General features: G+C 41.0%; 2 protein-coding genes across 2 annotated transcripts; one reads left to right on the top strand and one right to left on the bottom strand.

Annotated features, from left to right (window-relative positions):
- Nucleotides 1-1,043: 1,043 nt before the first annotated feature.
- Nucleotides 1,044-5,033, top strand: LOC130124363 (patched domain-containing protein 3). The gene is made up of 4 exons (XM_056293819.1): nt 1,044-1,763; nt 1,847-1,968; nt 2,728-2,873; nt 3,490-5,033. The coding sequence occupies exons 1-4, from the start codon at nt 1,044-1,046 to the stop codon at nt 5,031-5,033; spliced, it is 2,532 nt and encodes an 843-aa protein (XP_056149794.1).
- A 339-nt stretch (nt 5,034-5,372) lies between these two features.
- Nucleotides 5,373-21,425, bottom strand: LOC130123868 (ATP-dependent zinc metalloprotease YME1L1-like). Its single transcript, XM_056293180.1, has 18 exons — nt 21,266-21,425; nt 20,416-20,550; nt 20,047-20,230; nt 19,644-19,742; nt 19,048-19,157; nt 18,548-18,698; nt 17,789-17,872; nt 17,335-17,508; nt 16,974-17,126; nt 16,662-16,794; nt 14,051-14,113; nt 13,705-13,817; nt 13,223-13,378; nt 11,402-11,553; nt 10,989-11,115; nt 9,224-9,297; nt 7,984-8,070; nt 5,373-7,752 (listed from the first exon to the last, which is right to left on the bottom strand). The coding sequence occupies exons 1-18, from the start codon at nt 21,296-21,298 to the stop codon at nt 7,609-7,611; spliced, it is 2,172 nt and encodes a 723-aa protein (XP_056149155.1). The 5' UTR covers nt 21,299-21,425; the 3' UTR covers nt 5,373-7,608.
- Nucleotides 21,426-21,490: the final 65 nt, after the last annotated feature.

Raw genomic sequence — 21,490 nt, 5'->3', positions numbered from 1 at the left:
TAAAGTGAAGATTAAAGTGACGGATTATTGATTTCTAATTGTAAAAAGCAGACCCAGCACTTATCATTTCCTAACGTCAGTGTTGGGTTGGAAAAATTTAACAACACTGGAAACAAATAAATAATGCTTAATCATAAAGTAATTAATGATCACATCTTTGTAATAAATAAACAGCATCAGCCAGGAACTGCAGTTATGAATTTAACATGTCATAGGCTCCTGGTCATGAAAATATGTAATTAAGTTATTAAACCATTACATTCATTCATTACTGTGAACCAGGAGCCCCATAAATGTCTGTTATTGTCATCATTATATATCATTATTTTTTTATGAATAATGCTTCTTTACCACTGAGGTCTGTTGTCCAGTCATGTCAAAGCAGATTTTGTTATTCTTTCTCATTTCCCAAACTGCTGACCAGTTTACCCAGGGTGCAGGTAGAGATAATGGAAGGTATCATCCCTGTTTGAACTGACAAGGCTGGGAATCTAATCTTTTAACTGCAGTCTCAACAAGGGGACATTGTATGGCACAACAGCCTGTTGTTCAGTGGTTTCACAAAACACTGCACCTTATAAATGGCCCACAATGCCTCTGGTACTTCAACCGTGGAATTTAATTCTACGTGGTTTGGTGGTTAAATTATAGGGAACCAGTGACAGTGAGAAGGGTTCAAATGGAATCGGTGAGCCATTCTAGACGGGACATGGTTCAGTAGGTTGGGTCTTTGATTCCACCCATCCAAAGGCTTCCATCTCCAATTGTTCCTGATGTAGATCCCCTAAAGCCAAAATGCAACTACATCCTCATGAATGGTTATTTTACTTACAAACACAAACCATCTATCAGCACGCATGCATGCATGCACACATATATATATATGCTGTCTGCAGGACGCAGAGGGGTCTGATCGCACACAGCTCCCTCTCTTGGTCTCCATGGTAGAGAATAGACAACTCTACAGCATAGAAATTACAGTGGTCTCTGTCTGACCTTGTACCCACTTTAACAGTTTTGTCTTAACTGAGTTTCCAACGGCCATGGCCAAATGCCGCACAGATTGCATAGAAAGGCCTCTGCGTATCTTTTTTGAGACGATAGGCCATTTCATTGGCGCTCATCCCTGGTGGTTTTTCATCGCTCCTCTCATACTCTCAGCAGGACTCGGGAGCGGGTTTTACATTCTAAAGGATAAGCTCTCCAATAACATTGAAGAGAAATTTACCCCTGTTGATGGACAGGCTAAGATGGAGAGAAAATATATCCAAGAAACTTTTCCAAGAGATGAGTCCACCTTTTCAAGCTTGAGACTGAGCACAGACGGGACTTACGCGACCTTTATAGCGTCAAATGGCAGTAATATTCTGACAGCGGAGTCACTTCAGGAGATACTAGACTTGGACTTTAGGATAAGGAGCATGGCAGTGCAGTTTGAGAACAAGTCGTTTGAATACACTGATATTTGCGCTCTAGTGAATGGAACTTGTTCTTCGAATGACATTCTGGACATTATTAGCTATAATGCCAGCAATATAAACCTTGTCAATTTGACATTTCCATGGTATTACTCTGATATTGGCAGTGTCCCATTGTATGTCAGCCTGGGCAGTGTAAAATTCAACAAGGACAACTCTGTCATTGAGAACGCTGAGGCCGTGCGACTGCGTTATTATCTACGAGAGGACAACAAAACCAAGACGGATCTGTGGTTAGAGGCCTTCATGAATCTGATCTCAAACGAATCAATGAGCAATTCCAAGGTAAGCTGGAATTTGACATTCAAAGTCTCAAAAGCCATCAGTTCTTTCGATCTGTGGTAACTCGTGTTTCATAATTATGCTAGGTGTCATACGCCACCTCGATGTCCTTGCAGCGGGAATTTGAGAGATGTCCAGCTTCTATCGTCCAACTCTTCTCCATCACATATGCCATCGCTGTAACATTTGCACTTACATCATGCTGGAGGTTAGCACAACACTCGCTGTTCCTACTATCAGCCAGAACATGACAGGGCCTTGCTTTTATGTCCTTACAAGGTTCTTTTTTCTGTGGAGTTTTTCCTTATTTGAATCCAGAGTCTGACGAAAGGGAGTGTCGAACATGAATGTAATTGTGGGGCATCCCAGTAGCGTAGCGGTCTATTCCGTTGCCTACCAACAGGATCGCCAGTTCGAATCCCCGTGTTACTTCCACTTGGTCGGGCTCCCTACAGACGCAATTGGCTGTGTCTGCAGGTGGGAAGCAGAATGTAGGTATGTGTCCTGGTCACTGCACTAGCGCCTCCTCTGGTTGGTCAGGGCGCCTGTTCAGGGGGAAGGGGTAACTGGGGGGAATATTGTGAACGTACCAAGTGCTACGTCCCCCTGGCGAAGCTCCTCACTGTCAGGTCAAAAGAAGCAGTTGGCGACTCCACATGTATCGGAGCAGGCATGTGGTAGTCTGCAGCCCTCCCCGGACTGGCAGAGGGGGTGGACCAGTGACAGGGAGGGCTCGGAAGAGTGGGGTAATTGACCAAATACAATCGGAAGAAAAAAGGGGGAAAATTTGAAAAAAACAAAAACAAAAAATAATTGTGATTGTAAATCCCCGTGGAATAAATTGTGATGTAGGGCTGTATAAAGAAATCTGACTTGACTTATTCTACCTTTTGCATCAATCTAGCGGTAAAAGCTAGGACAATTCATGCCAAAACTCTCCCACATTTGCATCCTCCAACTTGTGTAGGTTGGACAATGTGAGGAACAAAGTGTGGGTGGGGTTTGCTGGAGTGCTCTCCACAGGTCTGGCACTCCTGACCAGTTTTGGTCTGTTGCTGTTCCTGGACCAGCCTTTTGTCATGACAGTCGCCTCCTGCCCCTTCATGGTTTTAGGTACGTTCTTCCACGCCTATCGTGCATCTGTTCAAGTTTGATAAGTCAGCAGTCGAGAGAACAAAATGAGCTGTACTACTTTCTGCTGATGGAAACTGATATCTGATAATTTAAAAAAAAGCAAAACCCTTGAACACTCCCACTTCATATTTCCAAGTTTTGTTTTTTTTTTACTTTTTTTTAAACTTCTTGTTATCACAATTTATTAGTTTAAACTCCAAAGATGTGAACCTTACACTCATCATAGTGGGCAAAGCTATCTATGAAGTTACTGGGAATGGGAAAAACAAAGAATATGTATGTAATACACCAATATAAATTCATAAATCATTTAAATTTGGTGAAACAGTCTGTCATCTGATAAGCAGATGTATTATATTCAAATCCCATTCTCCTTTGGACCAGATGTAATTGTCATGTGCCATGTCCAGATGTTTCACTTGCTTGACTTAACTATCAGTTTTCATTTTCCATGTTCACAGACACCTTAACATTGACTGCAGGCAAAGTCCATGCTGTCATCAGTTGATGTTCTAACATGCACTTTCTCCTTTTTTTCATATATTGAAAAATTACAGGTCAAAAGACTTGCTCATAATGATCTCTCCTTCTCAAGGTATCGGAATAGATGACACCTTCATTATGATTTCCTGCTGGCAGAGGACTCGTGTTCATGACAGTGTTCCTGACCGTCTGGCTAATACCTACAGGGAAGCGGCTGTCTCCATCTCCATCACCACCCTGACCGACGCTCTGGCCCTTTTCTTAGGCTACAACTCCCCTTTTGGCTCGGTTCAGGCCTTCTGCCTCTACGCCGGCATCTCTGTTGGTTTCTGTTATCTGTATACCATCAGTTTTCTGGGTGCATTCATGGCTCTGAGTGGACAATGGGAAGCAGAGAACAGACACTGGTTCACCTGTGTTAAGATCCCAGAGGACCCTCCTCCTGGAAAATCAAAAGCCTTCAGTGTCTGCTGTGTTGGAGGGAGCTTTGACCGAGTCACAGACAAAACAGAAATTCAACTCGCGAGCCAATTCTTAGAGAAGTTTTACGGTCCGTTGCTCACTCAAAAATGGATTAAAGCATGTGTATTTGTCATGTATGTCGGGTATCTAGCTGTCAGTATCTATGGCTGTTCCACCATGAAGGAGGGACTTGATATCGGGAACCTGGTATTGGATGACTCCTACATCATCAGCTATTACAATGACCAAAAGCAGCACTTCTCTGAATACAGTTATAATGTGATGGTGGCCGTGAAGCACCCCATCCCGTATTGGAGTGAAGAAGGGCAAAAGAGCCTCAATTCATGCATTGCAAATTTTGAAAACTTGAATTATGTCAACAGCACATCAGCTTGGTTCCTTTCCTTTCAGCTGTATGCAAATGCAAACAGTCTCAACTTAAACTCTAAACAGGCCTTCCAAAGCCACCTGGTCCACTTCCTAGCATTCAATCCTATTTTCCAGCAAGATATCAACTTGAGTGCAAACAACGAGATCCCATCCTCGCGCTTTTTCATTCAGACACTCAACAAAACCACAATGAAAGACATGTTGCTTGGCTTGAGGAAAACAGCAAAGCAATGCCCAATTAAGCTTCTGGTCTATCACCCTGCATTTATCTACTTTGACCAGTATACTACCATTATGGACACCACCATTCAAACCATTCTAGTGGCAGCAACATTGATATTCATCATCTCACTCTTCCTGATACCCGATCCCTTTTGTTCCATATGGGTCACCTTTGCCATGTGTTCGGTCGTGGCTGGCGTAGCAGGATTCATGGCTCTGTGGGACGTGAGCCTGGACTCCATTTCCATGATCAACCTGGTGATCTGTATTGGTTTTGCAGTAGATTTCTCGACCCACATCACTTACTCTTATATTTCAAGCTCCAAGAGCGATATTAATGAGAGGGCTATTGATGCGCTGGCCCAGTTGGGCTATCCTATACTGCAAGGGGCAGTGTCCACCATTTTAGGAGTGGTGGTGCTCTCCTTGTCTGGGAGTTATATCTTCAGGACCTTCTTTAAGATCATGTTTTTGGTGATTATAGTTGGGTTGTTCCACGGCTTAGTATTTATTCCTGTGTTTCTGACACTGTGTGGGGGCATTTGGGAGGTGGGGTTGAAGAAATGCAAGCAGATTCCGTAGAGGAAAACCCAGTTCTGAAAATCCTCCCCAAGAACAATTTTTTGGCATCTCTGCAAGATTTTAGTTATTGATGTGCACGGCGTAAAATTTTTTCCCCCCAAGATCACCCATTACCTATGTCTGCATTTGGAATAAAATAATTTGCTGTCAAATTGTACATTCCTGCAACAAAATAGAAAGATAAACAGATGAAGATATGAGAAATGTACATGAGGCTCAACTTTTGGCAAAGACACAACAAAAACAATGGACCATGGTTCAAATAAAATGTCTGGAAAGGCATAAAGCTGCATACCAACCTAAAACCTTACAAAAACAAATCAACACACAAGTTTTTACATACGTTTTTCATTTATCTCAGCTGCAAACATTCATTCACTTTCGTTATCTCGTTGTTGACCTTTTCAACCAGAGCTATTTTCAATGTTTACACAGAATACAAGCATTACTATACATCTTTATACAATGTTCCCATTATGTCTCAACCATATATACACAACTTATCATGGGTAGAAGGCCAATAAAGAATTATAGCATGTGACAGGCAAAGAAACCAGAAACAGATAACACCAGAAAGAAGTGACTTGGCTGGTTATAGATGAGCCTTACTTTCAAAGTCTGTTGTAAAACATCGAGATATGGTTATAGATACCATCACGGCTAGAGCTACTCACTTGTTACCCAATTTCCCCTCGGGGATGAATGAAGTATTCTGATTCTGACTGGAGTATTAGACATTGAATAATAACAGGCTGATTGATGCCTTTGCACATTTTTTGGGGACACAGAACAATGTCACATTGACTAAGGGTGTCTGTCACACTGCTGGAGTTCAATAACAGACACAGCAAATAACAGCTACTGTTAAACAAATATGGCCTGGTAGGTCACCCAAATGATAGAAGCATTAAGATAACCCTGAATCCACTGATTTGCAACGAAGTAAATATGATCCTGGTATTGAGCTGTCTTTCAAATACCTGGATCAGACCACTGAAATAAATTATTTAATGTATAACCCTCAGAACTGTCAAATTCATTTCACCTACATTTGGTACATGGTGACCTGAAGCGTCCATTTTGGATGCAGCAGCATTTTCCCATTCCATTTGTATACATTACATACAGAGTGCATTTCGAGTCACATACTTGCCATAAGTGCTACGAAGCATCGTTGACCAACTTTTTAAAGTTCCTAGTTCAAAAGTTGACATTTACACTTGCACTTCAAAAAAGGCCACCATTAGAACTATCAGCATAACGACAAACTTTGGAACATGCAGGAGTGGCAAAAAGAGATAGAAGAGTGTCACAGCATCTATTTGTCACAGTACAGACAAGCCTCTCAGATTGAGAAAACTGGAACAAATGTTAAGACGATAATTGATTAACATTTGTAGCAGCCTACAATGATGGCCTTCAGTGACACCTTAAAAACATACCAGTGTCTTGGCCAGGTGAAGTAGAGGAGAGAATAAGTATCTCTAGTGGGCAAGCTAGCTTTGAGATACACAAGACAAGAGACTCAGAGCTCTGTTCCCTGGTACTCCTCACTATTGCTGGTTTTTCATGCTGCCAGCTACTCGAGCCGACTAATGAGGGAGGTTTTAGGCCTGATACAACAGGTGAATGTGATTGACTATCTGGCAGAACAGAAAACCAATAGCACTAAGGGGTCCCAAGGACTGGAATTGACAGCCAATGTACTAGACAAGTAGCGGTTGTGAACACAAACTGCTAGGAAGCTCGTAACAAACTGTTACACGCATGACTGAATTGGTAATACGATCACATTTCAAACTTATTTGTGCATATGTCATATAGATACATTTAGAATACAATCCTCCACTAATATCTTAGGTTTCAAATGCAAATTTACATTCATGACCCACTCTTCTTTAAAGCAACCTGAGCCATATTGATGACGATACTCAATCCTCTTCAGATATAACAGACCTAAGCATTCAAATTGACAAAATCTTTAAGGATGGACAGCACAAAAAAACAAACAAACAACAAAAAAAAGGAGTAATCTGAGTTACTACACAGATGTAATGCTAGAGTACTTGTGGAGGCACAGTAGATGTTGGACCTAAATCAAACAAATCCTTATGTCATGTTACCTCTTAGAGGTATAATACAAAGTGCTGGGTGGGTTGATTTGCCTTACCTTTTAAGGAGCTATTTTCATTGTCATCTGTAGCATTTAACATGAGCTGAATGTTCTTTTAGAAACACTTTTGAGCCCTTTCACTGTACATGCTTCTCTTTCCTACATACACACTCTACATTTCTAAGCATGGGCCGGTTTTCATGAAGTATGTGAGACTATCAGGCTACCTATAATGAGTGCCATTCAGATTCCACAATGACTGTATAAACACAAGAGATGTGAAATGGTTCAAAGATCATCCCTCAGCAACTGTATGATCTGAATGGAGGCTGCGAGCTTTAAAACCCTGTACTCAGACCCCACATGAGCATACCTGAGTTCCACTCTTTACATTACCCCTGAGCGCTCAAAATCTGACCCATTCCCCAGTGATCCCTCAATTGTGTTCCGGCCTGATTGGTTTCATCTGGTGTCCAGGGTCTTGCCCTCCAGGACCAACTGGATTTCCTTGGCATCCAGTGTCTCATACATCAGGAGGGCATCTGCTAGATTCTTATGTTCCTTAGCATGAGACTTTAGTAGTGCCTTGGCCCGCTCATATGAGTCCTGGGAATATCAAGAGACAAATATTTTGACTGAGGAGTTTTCCTAGCAGGGTCGCTTTTTTGAAAGTACAAACTGCAGCAATTGTAGCTGGTATGTATAGATAATTTCTCTCTGTATAAGCCAATATACGTAGCGACCCCACAGGGATGATCATAGAAGAAAAAAACCCCAGAAAACTTGGACCGGTAAGAAATATGATGAAGTGATGAATGAAATTAAGGGTTAACTGACCTTCAGCAGCACCCTGACTTCATGCTCCACAGCAGCTTGTGTCTCTGGACTCTGCTTTGTCAGATTGGGGTAGGTCATCACACCCAACTGGGAGACGAAGAGGAAAGGGAATATGTGAATAAAAAAAATGCTTAAACTGATAATCCAAACAAGAGTAACTTTCCTCAACCCATTATTCCCAAAATTGTATTAAAATTATAATTTAGTGTTATATGACCCAGCCACACTATAGTACCAAGGAAAGGAAAATATGTAATTTACAGTTAAAACAAAAGGGCTCTTATACCCTGTTGAGTGAGGAGGAAGTGGAGCAGAGCAGATAGTGACTATTTATAACCATAGTTGACAGCCATACAAAAATGTCTAGCTCCAGGAATGCACAAAAGTAGCCCTAAATTGGCAGGGGTGCACATCCTAACAGTGCACGCGCACATGTCCTCTCCCTTTCACAAAATAAGATTGTCAAAGTTTTTTGTTAGGAGTGGAAAACTCATCCTAATATCCAAATGGAGGACCTATATAGTTACTATAATTGAAGGGCTGCATATGAATAACCAACCCCTGAAAATTCAATATTTTGTAAACACATCAATCAGGCTTAATGAGTTAATTACATTATTGTAAACAAATGGATCTACTCAGCTGCAGACAGATATTTTGGACTTACCATGATTTGTGGACATGCGGATGTTTCTAAATAAAACACAAACTTAATGTTTGTTTACTCTAGTGGTTTTCAGCAGCTGAAGTTTCATGTAAACACAAGACACATTTTCCAGCACTGCCATTACAGTATTGGCAGAGATATAAACTAAGCAAAGCTGCTAACAAATCATAACGTTGTATACACAATGTAATATTCAGCTTTACTGATTAAAAATATAACAGATATTGTATACAGATGAAGTTACTGATATGCGTGACAGAGTTATGGAGATGACCATATTGCCAATTGTTTGCATGATATGTTGTTAGCTTTCTGACTTTTGCCACATTTCCCTACTGATGCTGACTTAGGCTAGTGTTGTCTTCTGTTCTCACACACATCAGAAAGTGGCAAAGAATTTTGATCTGAAAAGTTAAAATGATTTTAATTGATTTTTAATTAAATTAATGCAATTTTTGCTCACAGACTTGTTCTGGGTGAATGCTTTTTGTCACCAAAAATGGTGAGTAGAACACATTGCACAAAATGCAATCTAATGAATTTCTTTAATTCAGGCCCCCATCACACACCTACCTTTTCACACATTCCAAATCTGGTCACCATCATTTCAGCTATCTTGGTGGCACTGTCAAAGTCACTGGATGCTCCTGAAGAACAACACAGTTTTTCACTGAACCTCAACTCTACCAGGAAATTTAGAAAAATAAAAAATGTTCGAAAACAATTTTAGCTCAACAGTTAATATCTCCTTGTCCTTTGTAAGCGCAAGCTGTCTTTTTACCTATAGTTAAATCTATGCATGCAGACTAATTTTTGCCCCCCCACCCCAGTCTGTGCAGAGAAGTGTCTATCCATGAGAAGCGTCTATCCTGTTTCGCCAATAGACTACATTGTAAAACAGAGCGTGAATATTAAGGCAAACTAGGAGGCAAGTTTTCAAATTCATGGTTTGTCCACCAGTGACATCCCCATTGGACACAATTTTGGAAGCATTTCAGAGACACACAGAAGACTGCCTGGTATTATGGCTGCTAATGGAATGCCCCCCCCCCCACACACACACACACACGCACACACACACACATATATATATATATATATATATTTTTTTAATATATATACCCCCCCTCCCGGAAACCATCAATGGTTTAGATAAAAGTGCTCAACAAATGAGGAAAAAAACTTTTAATGCATTTCAGTACAGGCTTGTATCTATCTATCTATCTATCTATCTATCTATCTATCTATCTATCTATCTATCTATCTATCTATCTATCTATCTATCTATCTATCTATATGTTATATATATATTAGGGACGGGACTTTAACGCGTTAATTCGAAAATTAATTATAGGAAAAATAACGGCGTTAAAAAAAATTAACGCATTTTATCGCATTTTATTTTTACACTCCAGTCAACACAGAACGCATCTCAGTACACTCGTTTCTGGCATACGGATTATACCGATGCACCGAGTGACGTCAGTCAAGCGGAAGGCAGAGTAGGTTAGGCTAACAAGTCAGTATGCTAACAACAGACGTGATAGACGACAAGGATGACACCGTGTTGCTTAGCTCTGTGGATGGGAAATTTACGTTTAAAAAACGGTCGGATGGAAGCCTAGATAAGAGTACTGTTGTGTGCAGACTCTGCAACAGAGAGTTTGCATTCCACCGCAGTTATTCAGGCGTCCGGTACCACCTAAATGCGAAACACGTTGCAGCTAGTACGAACACCGGAGCTAACGCTAACGCTAGTGCTCCTAGTACAACCAAGCAGAGTCGCCAACCGACTCTCCACCAGATGACGGGTTTCAAATCCAAGATGAGTAAGTCCACGTCTGATAAATTAACAAACTCACTGGCGAAATGGATTGCTGTGGACTGTAGACCACTTTCAGTGGTAGAAGTTCAGGGGTTACAAAAAGTACTGTGTTTACAAAACAAACTTGTTTTGAACAAAATAAACAGGATTTTGTTGTTTAAACTTATGTATGTGTCTATTCATTGATTTAGTCATCTACCAAGACCTGTTTGAATTGAAAAATGTTGCTTCTGGTGTCAAATATCGATATGCGATTAAAATGTGATTAATTACGATTAATTAATTACAAAGCCCATAGTTAATTCGATTAATTTTTTTAATTAAGTCCCACCACTAATACATACATACATATATATATATAAAACCCTCGTATACAGGGTAATAGTACACAACACACAGCACTGGGGCGGTAACTATATATATATATATATATATATATATATATATATATATATATATATATATATAAAAATAAGGCTTAACAGCTTTCCCCAGAAATCCCAGCTGTCTCACCTGTGGTGACGTACTCGTTGCCGAATATGAGCTCCTCTGCAACACGACCACCCATACTGACATCCATCTGGGCCAGTAGCTGGGAGCGAGTCTCACTCCAGCGATCATTCTCTGGAAGCATGGACACCTGGTGGAGAGGGGAGTAATGAATGGGAGAGGGGAGAGGGGGATGGAGAAAGGGTGGCAGTAGTGGTGGTAGGGTTGAGGGAAATGAAGATAGTGAAGGTGGGAAGTGGGAGTAGGGAAACAGAAAAGGGAGGAGAATATAGTTCTTTACAAAAGCGAAAGAGTAAAGTCATTACAACCGTATTCATATGAATATAATTATTGGTTATCATACACTGTAACTCAGCAGAGTAACTGTAACTGAGCAGAGTTTATCCATTCATTGAACTGGTTCTGGTATTCCTTACATGTCCTAGACTGGGTCCCCTAGGCATGATGGTGGCCTTATTAATGGGCATGGCGTCTTTGGTGTAGTAAGCAATGATGGCATGGCCTGACTCATGGTACGCTGTGATGAGCTTATTCTTCTTATCTATTTCTGCGCTCCTCCTCTCAGGACCTTAGATGGAACGACACGAGAAAATAAAAGGAAGGTGTTGGAAAAACAACAAACAAACACACAAACATAGGACACGGTTGAGAGTTAATGATGGCAGTTGTGGGTACTATGTATACGTGAATCTGAGGAAGTACTGGGAGTAAACAAGTCGCCATTTCTGTGGTGAAATCCCCCTACAATATGAGCGCATGTGAAGGCAAGCTGTCATAAGAAGTGTACAATTTTCTATTTTTACCTTTACTTTTTATGTAACATTACTTTTGATAATGATGTCTAGGACTTCAGGAAGAACCTGTGCAATTCTCAGCTGCTCCAACAGTAGTGGTAAACTTCAACTTTGGAAAAAAAACTGCAAAACAAAAAAAGCCTTCACTTCATGAACAGTGCCCCTGTCTGAGACCATACTTTACATAGATTCCCTGTGAAACCAAGAGATTTGCCAGAAGTGGATAAAGAGTATTAACAGAAAGGACTTTGTTCCCAATAATGACAGCATGGTAGGTTTTGGTTAACAGTAGTCAATCTCTATTCATCTCACAATGACTAGCATGCAGCTGCCTAGCCTAACATGGTGAAAAAATTAACGTCAGCTAAAGTAAGACTGCTTAGCTAGCTAACATACGTGGGCTAATATGACATCTAGGGGCTGTAGCGATCACACATAAAAAAAAAAATTTTTATAAATGTATTTCTGATTTTTCCCTTTTTCTCCTAATTTAGGGGCAAATTGATCCCTATTTTAGTTCGAACACCCACCCTTGTACTACATGCATTCGCCAACTGCATCTCTCCGGTCGGCAGTCTCGAAGGAGACGATCGCCACTTCCGTGACAAGGCGAATCCAGGCCGAACCACTGCTTTTTCCGACACACAGAGATGCATTCATGTGACGAACACAAGCCGACTCCGCCCCCCCTCCTGAAGACAGCATTGCCAATTATTGCTGCTTCATCGAGTCTGGCCATAGTCGGATCTGATGAGACCGAGGCGCGAACCCCGGTCCCCAGTGGACAACTGCATCGACACAAAGTCGATGCTTTGTGGACCCTGCGCACATAACAAATTTAACTCAATCTAGAAACTTAGGCAACATTGTGAAATATAACTTTAGTTGCTCTAACTAGGGCAACCTAATGACCACAAAGTAAACATAATTTGGTCGGCATCATAAACAGAACACACACAATGGTGTCCAGCAGCCCTATGTTTAGAAGGAGTGATTTTTTTTAAACCATGGAAAACTCAACTGTTATTTGGCAGGCAGTCAATAATGTCTACATTTTATGCCATACTTTGTCATCAGTTATCTAAAGGGCAGCCATTTCTCAAGACTATTAAATCATAAAAGAACCAACAAACTAGTGAGCTAGAGACAATATACAGAAAGTGAATAGCATTAAATTATAAAACAAAGTTGAAAGGTTATCTCACTTGGATTAGGATGGATTTAGCCACGAACAATGTCTCCTGTGTTTATCCTACTCTATCTGCCTCCCAACTTCCTCACTGTGGTAATAAATAAAAAGATATACAAACAAATAAATAAAGGACAGAAGGGAGGGAGGGAGGAAGGAAGGAACAAATGAAAGAACAAACAAAGGAATGAATTAACAACCGACCATATGTGAGGCTGTTCCCTCCACATAAGCTAAGCTTTCGTGCTGCTCACCCATGAGGATCTTGTCCTTGGCAAACTCCAATTCTTTCATAGTGACCATGTCTTTTCCGTCCACTGCTGCCTTTAGGGCAGCCTGGTTCACCAGGTTCTCCAGGTCGGCACCAGAGAAGCCCACTGTGCCCCGAGCAATAATATTAGCCTCAATAGCTGCATGGATTAAAGATAACATTGAATTAATGTTGAGAGAAAACAGACAGTGAAGCTGTGGGAAGGCTTGAACTTTGGCATGACACTAGTGAAATAACAGGCAACTCTGTTCTCATTCCACATAAATGGGATACTCCTGCCAAGAGTTTCTAAGGTCTCTTCAGACTAGGACCCAAGCTTATTAAAACCTCTCAGCTTTCTTATAACAAATATAAGGCCCTTACTCATAATGTGAGAGAAACTGGATTTTGAAAGTGACCGAAATAAGATATACACTAACCTCTTATAGTGGCCAAATCTAGGATCAGCTCAGGCTGATGTCATACCTGGATCTACTTTAATCTTCTTGAGGTACCAGTTGAGGATCTCTGTGCGTCCTTTGACATCTGGTTTGGGTACAGTCACCTGCATGTCAAAACGTCCTGGACGGATCAGCGCACTATGGAGGAGGGTAGACATTGGTCAGTAAAACACAAGCTGCACTTCTTCAGGAAAAAAATATCTCTGTTTCACTGTTTATGTGGAACCTGATGGCTCTTGAAGGATTTGATCAAAAGTCTGGTATTGCATTCTCAATAATTACAAGGACAGCTGGGCCTTCACAGGTTGTAAATCCCAACAGAAATTGTCTTCGTGAATTGTAGCAAAATATATTACAAAAGCTAAACATACTTATCCAAAGCCTCTGGGAAATTTGTCGCTCCAATGATGATCACACCTTCATTTGGTTTAAACCTACAATTAGATCATAGCATACATTTAATTCAAAGGCAATGCTCCTCGGTGCAATACACTCAATCTGTGGGTATTCCTCCGCTCAGTCACCTCCTAATTCATCAACCACAGTAGTAATATGCTCTGTTCTATAAATTACCCGACTGAATAAACGCTTTTCAACCTTAGTTGTTTACGCTGGAGTTTGTTGAGTTTTTTCTTTCTTTCATTGGAATAGGTGCTCTTCTGATAACAACACAGGAGCTTCAGCCCATTACTCAGTGGTCCTCTACAGTAGTGTATGCAAGTAATACAGTGGGTGCAATAAGTATTCAACACGTCAACATTTTTTTCAGTAAACATATTTCCAGTGCAGCTATTCACATGAAATTAAGACCAGACATTGGTATTAACTCAATAAGGCAACATAGCTAAAGAACATAACATTCCAATTAATAAAAAAAGTTATGTGCGTTAAATTGGAATGACAGAAAAAAAGTATTTAACATGCAGTAAGAAAAAGCACTGAACCTGGTGATTAACTAATAATTAGCCTTCGTACCTGTGCTAATTTAAAAGAGATTACTTTACTAGTCTTTTATCTGTGAAGCGCTACGAGATCTGTCTCTGCAGATGAGAAGCGCTATACAAACTCAATTTTTATTACTATTATCTATTATCTGTGAATGCGTCATTTGTTATCAAGCTGTCACACAAGAACCATCTCATCATGATGGATAGAGGCAAAGAGCTCTCCCAAGACCTTCGCAACAAGATTGTTGAGCAACACAGAAATGGCGTAGGTTACCGACTGATTTCGCAACTCCCATAAGCACCACTGGGGCCATTATCCACAAGTGGAAGAAGCATCACTCCACCATCAATCAGGCATGCACAGGAGAAATCTTATAAGAAAATTAGTCAGAAGAGTAGCCCAAGATCCAAGGACCACTCGGAAAGAGCTCCAGAAAGAACTGGAAGAAGCAGGTACAATTGTCACAGAGAAAACGATAGGCAATGCACTCCATTGCCATGGTCTCCATTCAGGATCACCCCATAAGACTCCATTACTGAAGAAAAGGCACATTGAAGCTCATTTGAAGTTTGCTACACAACATTTGGAGACACGTGTAGATTACTGGAAGAATGTGTGGTCAGGAGACAAAAATTGAAATTTTTGGCAATAATACTACTCGCCATGTTTGGAGGGGATATTTCTCTGTATATGACCCTAAAAATACCATACAGTAAAGTTCGGAGGTGGAAGCATCGTGGTATGGGGCTGTTTCTCTTTTCAAGGTACTGGTAGAATACAAATTGTTGGAGGGAAGATGAATGGAGGGAGCCATGTATCGGGATATTTTTGAAAAGAATCTGTTGCCATCCATCAGGACAATGAGGATGAGACATGGGTGGACCTTTCAACAGGACAACAATCCAAACATACTGCAAAGGAGACTCTCAACTGGTTCCAGAGAAAGAAAATAAAGGTGTTGGAATGGCCCAGTCAATCACCTGACTTGAACCAAATACAACAGTTGTGGGAGGAATTGAAGATGAAGAATCACCAGTGGGGCCCCCGGAATCTTAAACATTTGAAGACTGTTTGCTTAGAAGAATGGGTCAAAATCCCCCCTGAACAGTGGGAGAGATTAGTTTCTTCGTACAGGAAACATCTTGAAGCTGTCATTGCAAACAAATGCTTCTCCACTAAGAATTAAATACATTTCAATTAGCGCGTTCAATATTTTTTTTCCTGTGTCATTCCAATTTAATGCACATAATCCCAGAAAGTTGAATCAGTTCATTTGGACACAGCATTTAGCGGGAGAAAAATTTCATCACACATCTATGTGACTTTTGGCAGCATGGTGGCCCAGTGGTTAGCAAGCTCGCCTCACAGCAAGAAGGTCCTGGTTTCGAACCCCAGGGTTGTCCAACCTGGGGGTCATTCCAGGTCATCCTCTGTGTGGAGTTTGCATGTTCTCCCCCGTTTCTGCGGTGGGTTTTCTCCGGGTGCTCCAGTTTCCCCCGCCATCAAAAAAGACATGCATGTTAGGGTTAATACTCATGTCTCTGCCCCTGACCGAGGCAAGGCGAGACGAACTGGAGTTGGTCCCCGGGCGCTGCACAGCGGCAGCCCACTGCTCCTAGCGACACAACTAGGATGGGTTAAATGCAGAGCTGAATTTCCCCTATGGGGATTAATAAAGTATATCAAAATCACAAAAAAAAAACTTTATTGATTGGACTGTTATGATTTCTTAAGCTATGTTGTCTTACTGAGTTAATACCAATGTCTTAATCTCATGTGAATAGCTGCACTGGAAATATGTTTAATGAAAGAAAAAATATTGACGTCTTGAATACTTATTTCCCCCATTGTATCTGCCATGGTATAGTGATGTGATTACAGAGACCACCCTCTAGCCTGGATATTGTTCTGAGCTACAGTCTCGTGTTGACTCTTAACCATGATCTCCTCCCTGGTTACTTTCAAATGGCAGACGAGAAAGTCAGCTCAATTTCTTCAATGTGACAATGATTCTAATAGTTTTTAGAGGCGTACCCATCCATTTCAGCCAGTAGCTGGTTGATGGTCTGTCTGGAGTAAGGGTGCATGGGAGACTCGATCCTCTTCCCACCCACGCTATCCAGCTCATCAATAAAGATCACACAGGGAGCACTGGCTTTGGCCTCCCCTTAGAGAGAGAGGGCAACAAAGTCAAGTCACATTTTGAATAAAGACTGTAGTTTGTAACAGTTGAATCTTGTCTTCGTCCTTGAATAAGATACTCATAAGTTATCCAAATATGGCAGGTAGAAGTGAGGATGTCTCCACTGCTCGTAAAGATACATAGGAGAATAAAGAAACACTCACTGAACAAGTTCCTGATGCGACTGGCTCCCACTCCAACGAACATCTCATCAAACTCAGACCCAGAGGCATAGTAGAACGGTACATCTGCCTCTCCTGCCACTGCTCTGGCCAGCAGGGTCTTACCAGTACCTGGGGGACCTACCAGTAAGATGCCTAGATGGACAAGAAGGAAAGCAGGATAAGAAAAGTAAAGAATGATGAAACAGCAGGGTACCAACAGAAGTTTGTAGCATATTTCAGTAAATATCTCTATGATGTATTTCTAAAAATCACTGTTCAGTCCCAAAAATAAATGTGGACGTGACAGAAACATTCATGGTACATTTTATCTACCTTGAGGCTTTAACAGAAAGAATTTTACCTTTGGGCAGCTTTCCTCCTAAAACAGTGAACTTCTGCGGGTTTCTGAGGAACTCCACGACTTCCTGCAGCTCGTTCTTGGCCTCTTCAACCCCTTTGACATGCTCAAATGTCACATTTTTCATCTGGACAGGGTCCACTGCTGAGTCCAGGCCTGATGTGGTTCGGAATCGCACTGTCCAGAATGGTTAGATTAAAGTTCGAAATCACACTGCATGGCATGGCTACTTAAGTTGCACACACTGCTTGTGAACAGGGATTAGGAACAGAGGCCAATCGTCATTCTCAGCGTTAAGTTGAATATGGTTCAGTTACAACACGCTTGGTACTCTATATACCCAGCAAAAGCTGAGATCTTTTTTGCCAGGGAACAATCAACTTATAAGGGGAGCTTCTTTTTTTTTTTTGCAAAAATATCAAAAATGGGGGTGTTAAAAGGGGACAGGAGCCTTTACCCGATAGGAAAGGTGTCTTAGAGATGCCGTACAGGCCGACCAGAAGCAGTACCAGCAAAATCAGTCTAGTCCTCCTCAAAGAGTCTGAAAAGCAGAATAAAAATTACACTGTATTCAATGGAGAACTACAAATCTACATTCTTCAAACTCTTAAGGCAATTTTGATGAGCGAATCTAAGGTGGAATATTCATGTCTACATGCCGATTCTCTTGATTTATACAAACAACTAAAACTAAGTAAAATAGTACAATAAGTTTGAAATACCTGATGAACAACTTTACAAGCAAATAATTAAGAGTACAGGAGTGAGAGACATATTCTGAAAATATTCATCAAATGTTCAGGAAGACAAAGAAATGCCAAAAAAATAAAAAAGCTAAATATAAAAGCTTTTAAAACATTAAGATAGTAGCATATCACAGTGCGTAAAGAAGGAAAATAATGTGAATGAGATGTACTTCATAGATGAGGACCCGACCTTATTCCTCGAGTTTATGACTTTACACCTAAATACAGAGTAACATTGCAAGCCCAACTTAAAATGGAAAGGTCATATTGAAACAGTGGGGAGGCAAGAGGTAGAGGTGTTGAATTATAGGCTCCTCATATTTATAACATGACTCAAAAAGTATTGGAGTAACATATGTAATAGTAATAGCAGTAGTAGTAATAGTAGTAATAGCAGGTTATATAAGAAAACAATGTCAATTAGTGGAGAAGGTGCTTATTTTCGTACAGGTGAGTGTCTTAACGCTTGCCTTGGGTGCGTTGTGTCAGGGCCTGAGCTTTCAGAAAACCCTCAGTGAATCCACTCTTGAATGCTTCCTGATGTCCATCAGGAATGTTCCTGCTCTTCAATAGCCTGTCGAGAGTCTCAATCTCCAACCCCTTGTCACGCGTCAGGAAACCCTGTAGCACAAAGCAGAACAAGTTAGCATTGTTTAGAAAGGCAAAGAGAACCTGCACACTCAACTACTCTAGCACTTTCAATCTTGATATTGTTTGAGGTTACTAGTCTTTTGGTGAGGTGAAATGCTGGCGTTGGGATATTTAGCAGAGTAAAATGATTTGTCATTGGTTATAAAATGTGTCCTCCATTTACCAAAAATAGTTTCAAGTCTTTTGAGAGACAGATAAATCATTATTACTCAGAAACCATACAAGATTTCACTTGTCTTGCTGCAAATTTCAAGGATTTTGACTTCTGGTCCCCAACTGTCAATCAAATTTGTGAATAATGGTAAGCACAAAGGTTTACCTTCATAAATGATGACGTGAAGCCATCAGATTCCAGAGGACGGTGAAAGGCTGACTGCGTATGCCGTGTTTTGTTTCTCAGGGTTTTAAAACCTCTGCTCTGTACCCACACTTGAAATATAAAGTAAACAAGGACTGATTACATAATATGCAAAACAATCGATCCATCCATCCATTATCCAAACTGTGTATCCTGCTCTCAGGGTCGCAGGGATACTAGAGCCTATCCCAGCAGTCATTGGGCAGCAGGCGTGGAGACACCCTGGACAGGCCGCCAGTCCATCACAGTGCAAAATCCAACGAAAATCTTTTAATATAGGTAGTGTTATCTTGGTCAGCAAAAGAAGGGAGGGTTCATCAGTTAGTCAAAGAATAAGATGTTTAGTATAACTTTGTTTATAACCTTATACTTTCTTAGAACCAGCAATGAAGAGACAACTGACCATTACAATTGGCATTCCTCATGGAAATTTCATTTGCCTATGTCATGGGCTTATGACAAGGGAACAGAGCGTGTCATAATGTAAATTAGCTGTGATGAATACATTTTCCACACCAGAAATCAACTGATACAGCTGACTGCAACTGACAAATTACCTGGCCAGTACTGGAGTTCTGAGCACACAGATTGAAGAGGTGTTGGACTCTGTTTACAAAAAACAGGAGGGGCCATAGCCTTAGAGCCGCCAGAGAACCCTGGGATAGAGGGGAGCCATCAACAATGCATTGTTAATTGGTTTCAATGAACCTATCCAATTGTTGGCTGATGTGGGATGCAGCATTATTAATCAACCAGTCACACGGTATAACTAGCCAGCTTGTGTTTTGTGAAACAGCAGTTATATTGGTATTTTTTCTTTGGTCTCACTGAGTGCCTAACATATTATAAATAGAAAACATTTGTACATTCATTTCTCAGATGTCTTAATTTTTATTCATCATGTTGAAATTCTTATCAAGGATTTAAACTTTACAACAACATTATCCATAATGACACTACCATGCTTGTTGTAAAAGAAAGAGTGTGTGGAGAGATGTGAGGTCCTCCAGGTTGTCTGGCTGGAAGGATTCGATGGGAGTGGTGCCTCCTGTTGCCTGAGGCAAGGCATAACACTGTTCACCAGCTCATCCAGCTGTTGCACTCCTAACTCTGACAGACCAAGCTCCCGCAGGCTCCACACAGGCTGCACAAAAGCACGCACACATCATTATTAATTCATGCTTATCAAGTTAATCTCTCTGCAAAATTGCTATAGGATGTTTTTGAAATATGTGTGGAGCGAGTTTGTGAGGGGGAAAGCATTAAGGACATTGTCACACCCCCTTCTGATGGGACGCAAACTTTACACATTTCTCTGATAAAGTCTACCTCTGTGCCATGTAGGTTGGACTCTGAGGTATGCTCCTTCTGTTTCTTAGATTTGGTGGTGGCACTGTTGCTGCTTGCTACTGAGCTCTTCAGGGAGTGCAGGACGTTGATGAGGTGACTTAGAGGGACAGTCACCTGTAATCATACATGTGAATTGAAGTGGATGAATATGAGACAGACTAGCCATAAGATATAGTTGTTTACAAGCCTTTTGTGTGTCTTTACAGTAATTCAAAAGTCAAACATACAAACATTGTTTCCCATGCTGATCAAAATTTCCCTTCATCCCTCTCTCTTAGACTTGTCTGCAGTGTTGGTAACTAATGCTAACATTGTAACTCATGGTTACAATGAAAATGTCACAGGGTAGCTAACCTTGTTGCAATACGTTACATAATCAATGTCAAACTTCCAAGCTCTGGCAATTTTACCACCAAGCAAACCATTTAAATTGGCAGTCAATTTACTTCTTAAGAGGGTTGTAACAATGTTGCGTTCTCGTGATAAAATGAGCAAATAATACGCAAATGGGTTGCAGACAAACATTTGCTTTTGACGCTGTTCTGTCACTGGCAGCTAGCGATGTTATCTTTATTTACAAAACAGTAAACTAGCGCCACTCAGTGCGCCACTTGATACTCAACCTATCTCACCCCGGGGTAAAAGACGATTACATCAAAATAATATACATGACCAAAAATTACCCTAAAACATGATATTGGAATGTTAGGTGAAGTGCACAAGTCAGAATGACCTGACAGTCGCCAACAATCGAGCTAATATTAGCTAGGTTAGCTAGCTTGTCTGACCCATGTTGGACCAAAACAGACACCGCCAGTCTGTTTCTTACCTGTGGCTGGACTGTCATCGACACGGAAAACATTTTAATTCCCACTGACACCACACAGCAGATAAGCTGACAAGCTAAACTGCTGACACTTGTAAACTCAAATTATTGATAAATCGAAACTTCCAACAACGGCTTCGCGGCTAACGAAAACGACAGCGGATATCTGGCACACAAAGATCAACCGGATGCGGAGCCCGATCCGTCGGATTTCCGGTACGGATCGCG

The sequence above is a fragment of the Lampris incognitus genome, chromosome 14 (genome assembly GCF_029633865.1).
Source record: "Lampris incognitus isolate fLamInc1 chromosome 14, fLamInc1.hap2, whole genome shotgun sequence".
NCBI lineage: Eukaryota > Metazoa > Chordata > Actinopteri > Lampriformes > Lampridae > Lampris > Lampris incognitus.
Note: the sequence above shows the minus strand (reverse complement) of the source record. Positions and strands in the feature narration are given on the sequence as shown.

Bases quoted from the DNA above. Each gene is read 5' to 3' on its own strand.
- LOC130123868 (XM_056293180.1), bottom strand. From the start codon at position 21,298: ATGTTTTCCGTGTCGATGACAGTCCAGCCACAG. The intron at 19,743-20,046 runs GTAGTGTCATTA...CCTCTATCCCAG, and splicing joins TTTCTTTTACAACAAGCATG to GGTTCTCTGGCGGCTCTAAG. The intron at 17,873-18,547 runs GCAAGCGTTAAG...TCTGCTTTTCAG, and splicing joins CCTGACACAACGCACCCAAG to ACTCTTTGAGGAGGACTAGA.
- LOC130124363 (XM_056293819.1), top strand. From the start codon at position 1,044: ATGGCCAAATGCCGCACAGATTGCATAGAAAGGCCTCTGCGTATCTTT. The intron at 1,969-2,727 runs GTTAGCACAACA...CAACTTGTGTAG, and splicing joins GCACTTACATCATGCTGGAG to GTTGGACAATGTGAGGAACA. The intron at 2,874-3,489 runs GTACGTTCTTCC...CTCCTTCTCAAG, and splicing joins CTGCCCCTTCATGGTTTTAG to GTATCGGAATAGATGACACC.